At 46.5% G+C, this 8790-nt stretch overlaps 1 protein-coding gene across 1 annotated transcript in view; it reads left to right on the top strand.

The window, feature by feature from the left end:
- The window catches only part of LOC127928657 (DIS3-like exonuclease 1), a 62182-nt gene that overhangs the window by 14045 nt on the left and 39347 nt on the right, over nt 1-8790 (top strand). The window contains exon 3 of the mRNA XM_052515813.1: nt 4023-4151. Within this exon, the coding sequence (XP_052371773.1) occupies nt 4023-4151 (129 nt within the window). The remainder of the gene's footprint in view (nt 1-4022; nt 4152-8790) is intronic.

Here is an 8790-nt window from a genome sequence, read left to right on the forward strand (position 1 = left end):
ACTGTAGGCTATCACATACTGTGGGTTATCACATACTGTGGGTTATCACATACTGTAGGTTATCACATACTGTGGGTTATCACATACTGTAGGTTATCACATACTGTAGGTTATCACATACTGTGGGTTATCACATACTGTAGGTTATCACATACGGTAGGCTATCACATACTGTGGGCTATCACATACTGTGGGTTATCACATACTGTGGGTTATCACATACTGTAGGTTATCACATACTGTGGGTTATCACATACTGTAGATTATCACATACTGTAGGCTATCACATACTGTGGGTTATCACATACTGTGGGTTATCGCATACTGTAGGTTATCACATACTGTAGGTTATCATAAGTAATCCTTCTCACCCCCCCTTAAGATTTAGATGCACTATTGTAAAGTGACTGTTCTACTGGATGTCATAAGGTGAATGCACCAATTTGTAAGTCGCTCTGGATAAGAGCGTCTGCTAAATGACTTAAATGTAAATGTAAATGTATCACATACTGTGGGTTATTAGACTACAAGGTTATTAGGCTACAAGGTTATTAGGATACATACTGTAGGTTATTAGGCTACAAGGTTATTAGGCTACACGGTTATTAGGCTACGAGGTTATTAGGCTACGAGGTTATTAGGCTACGAGGTTATTAGGCTACATACTGTAGGTTGCTAGGGTACATACTGTAGGCTACAAGGTTATTAGGATACAAGGTTATTAGGCGACATACTGTAGGTTGCTAGGTTATTAGGCTACAAGTTTATTAGGCTGTGAGGTTTTTAGGCTATATACTGTAGGTTGCTAGGGTACATACTGTAGGCTACAAGGTTATTAGGCTACATACTGTAGGTTGCTAGGGTACATACTGTAGGCTACAAGGTTATTAGGCTACAAGGTTATTAGGCTACATACTGTAGGTTACTATGTTATTAGGCTACGAGGTTATTAGGCTACAAGGTTATTAGGCTATGAGGTTATTAGGCTACATACTGTAGGCTACATGGTTATTAGGCTACATACTGTAGGTTACTAGGTTATTAGGCTACATACTGTAGGTTACTAGGTTATTAGGCTACATACTGTAGGTTACATACTGTAGGTTACTAGGTTATTAGGCTACATACTCTAGGTTACTAGGTTATTAGGCTACATACTGTAGGTTAGTAGGTTATTAGGCTACATACTGTATGCTACTAGGTTATTAGGCTACATACTGTAGGTTACATACTGTAGGTTACTAGGTTATTAGGCTACATACTCTAGGTTACTAGGTTATTAGGCTACATACTGTAGGTTACTAGGTCATTAGGCTACATACTGTAGGTTACTAGGTTATTAGGCTACATACTGTATGCTATAAGGTTATTAGGCTACATACTGTAGGCTACATACTGTACGTTACAAGGTTATTAGGCTACGAGGTTATTAGCAGTGGTGGAAAAAGTACACAACTGTCATACCTGAGTAGAGGTAAAGATACCTTGATAGAAAATGACTCAAGTAAAAGTGAAAGTCACCCAGTGAAATACTACTTAACTACTTATAATAATACTACTTAACTACTTACTACTTAAAAGTCTGAAAGTATTTGTTTTTAAATATACTTAAAGTATTACAAATAAATATAATTGCTAAAATATACTGAAGTATCAAAAGTCAAAGTAAAAGTATGAATCATTTAAATTCCTTATATAAAGAAAACCAGACGGCATCATTTTCGTGTGTTTTTTTAATTTACAAATAGCCAGAGGCTCCAACACTCAGACATAATTTACAAACCAAGCATGTGTTTAGTGAGTCCACCAGATCAGAGGCTGTGGGGACGACCAGAGATGTTCTCTTGACAAGTGTGTGAATTAGACAATTTTCCTGTCCTGCTAAGCATTTAAAAAATTGAACGAGTACTTTTAGATGTCAGGGAAAATGTATGGAATAAAAAATACATAATTTTCTTTAGGAATGTAAGGACGTTAAAAGTTGTCAAAAATATAAATAGTTGTCACGCCATGACCTGTGTATTCTTTGTTTTCTTTATTATTTTGGTTCGGTCAGGGTGTGACCGTAACTGATGTGTGTGTGTATGGCCCTGTCTAGGGGTTTTGTATGTCTATTGGTGTTTAGTAGTCTAGGTGTTTATGTATGTCTATGGTTGCCTAGATTGGTTCACAATTAGAGGCAGCTGTTTATCATTGTCTCTGATTGGGAACCATATTTAGGCAGCCATATTCCTTGGGTTATTGTGTGGGTTATTGTCTATGTGTTAAAGTGCCTGTGTCTGCACTTGTTTATATATATAGCTTCACGTTCGTTTTGTTGTTTTGTAAAGTGTTCTTCGTTTCATTAAAAAGAAGAATGGATTCACATCCTCCATTCAACCAACGTGACAATAGTAAAGTACAGATAACCCCCAAAAACTACTTAAGTAGTACTTTAAAGTATTTTTACTTAAGTACTTTAAAGTATTTTTAACGTAAGTACTTTAAATAATTTTTACTTAAGTACTTTAAAGTATTTTTAACGTAAGTACTTTAAATAATTTTTACTTAAGTACTTTAAAGTATTTTTTACGTAAGTACTTTAAAGCTACTGCTGTAGCTGGTGTCAGATCTAGGACTATACTTCATGGTACTTCATGAGACCATACTTCATGGTACTTCATGGTACTTCATGAGACCATACTTCATGGTACTTCATGAGACCATACTTCATGGTACTTCATGGTACTACAGGAGACCATACTTCATGGTACTACATGAGACCATACTTCATGGTACTTCATGGTACTACATGAGACCATACTTCATGGTACTTCATGGTACTACATGAGACCATACTTCATGGTACTTCATGGTACTTCATGAGACCATACTTCATGGTACTTCATGGTACTTCATGGTACTACATGAGACCATATTTCATGGTACTTCATGGTACTACATGATACCATACTTCATGGTACTACATGTGACCATACTTCATGGTACTTCATGGTACTTCATGAGACCATACTTCATGGTACTTCATGGTACTACATGAGACCATACTTCATGGTACTTCATGGTACTACATGTGACCATACTTCATGGTACTACATGGTACTTCATTGTACTACATGAGACCATACTTCATGGTACTACATGAGACCATACTTCATGGTACTTCATGGTACTTCATGAGACCATACTTCATGGTACTACATGAGACCATACTTCATGGTACTTCATGGTACTTCATGAGACCATACTTCATGGTACTACATGAGACCATACTTCATGGTACTTCATGGTACTTCATGAGACCATACTTCATGGTACTTCATGGTACTTCATGGTACTACATGATACCATACTTCATGGTACTTCATAAGACCATACTTCATGGTACTTCATGGTACGTCATTGTACTACATGAGGCCATACTTCATGGTACTACATGGTACTTCATTGTACTACATGAGACCATACTTCATGGTACTACATGGTACTTCATTGTACTACATGAGACCATACTTCATGGTACTACATGGTACTTCATTGTACGACATGAGACCATACTTCATGGTACTACATGGTACTTCATTGTACTTCATGAGACCATACTTCATGGTACTACATGGTACTTCATTGTACTACATGATACCATACTTCATGGTACTACATGGTACTTCATTGTACTACATGAGACCATACTTCATGGTACTACATGGTACTTCATTGTACGACATGAGACCATACTTCATGGTACTACATGGTACTTCATTGTACTTCATGAGACCATACTTCATGGTACTACATGGTACTTCATTGTACTTCATGAGACCATACTTCATGGTACTACATGGTACTTCATTGTACTTCATGAGACCATACTTCATGAGTTGCCCTCTCTGCTATTTCTTGTTATCTTTTTCACTTTTACGTTGTTTATGTCTTGTCTACTATTTTACGGTATTTGTTTTATCCCACTTTATATCAGCACAACGATGCACTCTGAGTAGAAAATGAATTGTTTCTATCAGGCAGTACAACCGGCTACGCAGCTTGCTGAAGGACCCTCGTCATCACTGTATCCTGTTTGCCAACGAGTTCCAGGAGTATTCCTACTGCCCCAGAGAAAAGGGAGAGCCGCAGGACAAATGGCAGACCAGGTGAGTGGCCTTCCTACACCACCTCCTCCGTCTTCATCCTCTGCCTTCATCCTCCTCCTTCATCCTGGGGTGGCGGGTAGCCTAGTGGTTAGAGTGTTGGGCCAGTAACTGAAAGGTTGCTAGATCGAATCCCTGAGCTGACAAGGTAAAAATCTGTCGTTCTGCCCCTGAACAAGGCAGTTAACCCACTGTTCCTAGGCCGTCATTGAAAATAAGAATTTGTTATTAACTGACTTGACTGGTAAAATAAATCAAATAAAATCCTCCTTCTTCATCCTCTTTATCCTATTCCGTCTTCATCCTCCGCCTTCTTCTTCCTCCGCCTTCTTCTGCCTTCATCCTCCTCTGCCTTCATCCTCCTCTGCCTTCATCCTCCTCTGCCTTCATCCTCCTCTGTCTTCATCCTCCTCTGCCTTCATCCTCCTCTGTCTTCATCCTCCTCTGCCTTCATCCTCCTCTGTCTTCATCCTCCTCTGCCTTCATCCTCCTCTGCCTTCTTCCTCCGCCTTCTTCTGCCTTCATCCTCCTCTGCCTTCATCCTCCTCTGCCTTCATCCTCCTCTGCCTTCATCCTCCTCTGCCTTCATCCTCCTCTGTCTTCATCCTCCTCTGCCTTCATCCTCCTCTGCCTTCTTCCTCCGCCTTCTTCTGCCTTCATCCTCCTCTGCCTTCATCCTCCTCTGCCTTCATCCTCCTCTGCCTTCATCCTCCTCTGCCTTCATCCTCCTCTGTCTTCATCCTCCTCTGCCTTCTTCCTCCTTCTCCTACTCCTCTGCCTTCATCCTCCTCTTCATCCTCCTCCTCCGACTGTAAAACCCAATATTAAGCCAGTTAATGCAAGTCAAGTCTGTGTGTGTGTGTGTTTAGGCATCACTCTGTGTATCTGTATGTGTGTGGTAATGCAGGTGTGTCCTCGTCTCCCTCCCTGTAGGTGTGTGGTAATGCAGGTGTGTCCTCGTCTCCCTCCCTGTAGGTGTGTGTATCTGTATGGTAATGCAGGTGTGTCCTCGTCTCTCTCCCTGTAGGTGTGTGGTAATGCAGGTGTGTCCTCGTCTCCCTCCCTGTAGGTGTGTGGTAATGCAGGTGTGTCCTCGTCTCCCTCCCTGTAGGTGTGTGTATCTGTATGGTAATGCAGGTGTGTCCTCGTCTCCCTCCCTGTAGGTGTGTGGTAATGCAGGTGTGTCCTCGTCTCCCTCCCTGTAGGTGTGTGTATCTGTGTGGTAATGCAGGTGTGTCCTCGTCTCCCTCCCTGTAGGTGTGTGTATCTGTGTGGTAATGCAGGTGTGTCCTCGTCTCCCTCCCTGTAGGTGTGTGGTAATGCAGGTGTGTCCTCGTCTCTCTCCCTGTAGGTGTGTGGTAATGCAGGTGTGTCCTCGTCTCCCTCCCTGTAGGTGTGTGTATCTGTGTGGTAATGCAGGTGTGTCCTCGTCTCCCTCCCTGTAGGTGTGTGGTAATGCAGGTGTGTCCTCGTCTCCCTCCCTGTAGGTGTGTGTATCTGTGTGGTAATGCAGGTGTGTCCTCGTCTCCCTCCCTGTAGGTGTGTGGTAATGCAGGTGTGTCCTCGTCTCCCTCCCTGTAGGTGTGTGTATCTGTGTGGTAATGCAGGTGTGTCCTCGTCTCCCTCCCTGTAGGTGTATGGTAATGCAGGTGTGTCCTCGTCTCTCTCCCTGTAGGTGTGTGGTAATGCAGGTGTGTCCTCGTCTCTCTCCCTGTAGGTGTGTGGTAATGCAGGTGTGTCCTCGTCTCCCTCCCTGTAGGTGTGTGTATCTGTGTGGTAATGCAGGTGTGTCCTCGTCTCCCTCCCTGTAGGTGTGTGTATCTGTATGGTAATGCAGGTGTGTCCTCGTCTCCCTCCCTGTAGGTGTGTGGTAATGCAGGTGTGTCCTCGTCTCCCTCCCTGTAGGTGTGTGGTAATGCAGGTGTGTCCTCGTCTCCCTCCCTGTAGGTGTGTGGTAATGCAGGTGTGTCCTCGTCTCTCTCCCTGTAGGTGTGTGGTAATGCAGGTGTGTCCTCGTCTCCCTCCCTGTAGGTGTGTGGTAATGCAGGTGTGTCCTCGTCTCCCTCCCTGTAGGTGTGTGGTAATGCAGGTGTGTCCTCGTCTCCCTCCCTGTAGGTGTGTGGTAATGCAGGTGTGTCCTCGTCTCTCTCCCTGTAGTTGTGTGGTAATGCAGGTGTGCCCTCGTCTCCCTCCCTGTAGGTGTGTGGTAATGCAGGTGTGTCCTCGTCTCCCTCCCTGTAGGTGTGTGGTAATGCAGGTGTGCCCTCGTCTCCCTCCCTGTAGGTGTGTGGTAATGCAGGTGTGTCCTCGTCTCCCTCCCTGTAGGTGTGTGGTAATGCAGGTGTGCCTCGTCTCCCTCCCTGTAGGTGTGTGGTAATGCAGGTGTGTCCTCGTCTCCCTCCCTGTAGGTGTGTGGTAATGCAGGTGTGCCCTCGTCTCCTCCCTGTAGGTGTGTGGTAATGCAGGTGTGCCCTCGTCTCCCTCCCTGTAGGTGTGTGGTAATGCAGGTGTGTCCTCGTCTCTCTCCCTGTAGGTGTGTGGTAATGCAGGTGTGCCTCGTCTCCCTCCCTGTAGGAGTGTGGTAATGCAGGTGTGTCCTCGTCTCTCTCCCTGTAGGTGTGTGGTAATGCAGGTGTGTCCTCGTCTCCCTCCCTGTAGGTGTGTGGTAATGCAGGTGTGTCCTCGTCTCCCTCCCTGTAGGTGTGTGTATCTGTTTGGTAATGCAGGTGTGTCCTCGTCTCCCTCCCTGTAGGTGTGTGGTAATGCAGGTGTGCCCTCGTCTCCCTCCCTGTAGGTGTGTGGTAATGCAGGTGTGTCCTCGTCTCTCTCCCTGTAGGTGTGTGGTAATGCAGGTGTGTCCTCGTCTCCCTCCCTGTAGGTGTGTGGTAATGCAGGTGTGTCCTCGTCTCTCTCCCTGTAGGTGTGTGGTAATGCAGGTGTGTCCTCGTCTCTCTCCCTGTAGGTGTGTGGTAATGCAGGTGTGTCCTCGTCTCTCTCCCTGTAGGTGTGTGGTAATGCAGGTGTGTCCTCGTCTCCCTCCCTGTAGGTGTGTGGTAATGCAGGTGTGTCCTCGTCTCTCTCCCTGTAGGTGTGTGTATCTGTGTGGTAATGCAGGTGTGTCCTCGTCTCCCTCCCTGTAGGTGTGTGGTAATGCAGGTGTGTCCTCGTCTCTCTCCCTGTAGGTGTGTGGTAATGCAGGTGTGTCCTCGTCTCCCTCCCTGTAGGTGTGTGGTAATGCAGGTGTGTCCTCGTCTCTCTCCCTGTAGGTGTATGGTAATGCAGGTGTGTCCTCGTCTCTCTCCCCGTAGGTGTGTGGTAATGCAGGTGTGCCCTCGTCTCCCTCCCTGTAGGTGTGTGGTAATGCAGGTGTGTCCTCGTCTCCCTCCCTGTAGGTGTGTGGTAATGCAGGTGTGCCCTCGTCTCCCTCCCTGTAGGTGTGTGGTAATGCAGGTGTGTCCTCGTCTCCCTCCCTGTAGGTGTGTGGTAATGCAGGTGTGTCCTCGTCTCCCTCCCTGTAGGTGTGTGGTAATGCAGGTGTGTCCTCGTCTCCCTCCCTGTAGGTGTATGGTAATGCAGGTGTGTCCTCGTCTCCCTCCCTGTAGGTGTGTGGTAATGCAGGTGTGTCCTCGTCTCCCTCCCTGTAGGTGTGTGTATCTGTATGGTAATGCAGGTGTGTCCTCGTCTCCTCCCTGTAGGTGTGTGTATCTGTGTGGTAATGCAGGTGTGTCCTCGTCTCCCTCCCTGTAGGTGTGTGTATCTGTATGGTAATGCAGGTGTGTCCTCGTCTCCCTCCCTGTAGGTGTGTGTATCTGTGTGGTAATGCAGGTGTGTCCTCGTCTCCTCCCTGTAGGTGTGTGTATCTGTATGGTAATGCAGGTGTGTCCTCGTCTCCCTCCCTGTAGGTGTGTGTATCTGTGTGGTAATGCAGGTGTGTCCTCGTCTCCCTCCCTGTAGGTGTATGGTAATGCAGGTGTGCCCTCGTCTCCTCCCTGTAGGTGTGTGTATCTGTGTGGTAATGCAGGTGTGTCCTCGTCTCTTTCCCTGTAGGTGTGTGGTAATGCAGGTGTGTCCTCGTCTCCCTCCCTGTAGGTGTGTGGTAATGCAGGTGTGTCCTCGTCTCCCTCCCTGTAGGTGTGTGGTAATGCAGGTGTGTCCTCGTCTCTCTCCCTGTAGGTGTGTGGTAATGCAGGTGTGTCCTCGTCTCCCTCCCTGTAGGTGTGTGGTAATGCAGGTGTGCCCTCGTCTCCCTCCCTGTAGGTGTGTGGTAATGCAGGTGTGTCCTCGTCTCCCTCCCTGTAGGTGTGTGGTAATGCAGGTGTGCCCTCGTCTCCCTCCCTGTAGGTGTGTGGTAATGCAGGTGTGCCCTCGTCTCCCTCCCTGTAGGTGTGTGGTAATGCAGGTGTGCCCTCGTCTCTCTCCCTGTAGGTGTGTGGTAATGCAGGTGTGTCCTCGTCTCCCTCCCTGTAGGTGTGTGGTAATGCAGGTGTGCCCTCGTCTCTCTCCCTGTAGGTGTGTGGTAATGCAGGTGTGTCCTCGTCTCCCTCCCTGTAGGTGTATGGTAATGCAGGTGTGCCCTCGTCTCCCTCCCTGTAGCTGTGTGGTAATGCAGGTGTGCCCTCGTCTCTCTCCCTGTAGGTGTGTG

Source organism: Oncorhynchus keta, unplaced genomic scaffold (assembly GCF_023373465.1).
Source record: "Oncorhynchus keta strain PuntledgeMale-10-30-2019 unplaced genomic scaffold, Oket_V2 Un_scaffold_3189_pilon_pilon, whole genome shotgun sequence".
Classification (NCBI taxonomy): domain Eukaryota; kingdom Metazoa; phylum Chordata; class Actinopteri; order Salmoniformes; family Salmonidae; genus Oncorhynchus; species Oncorhynchus keta.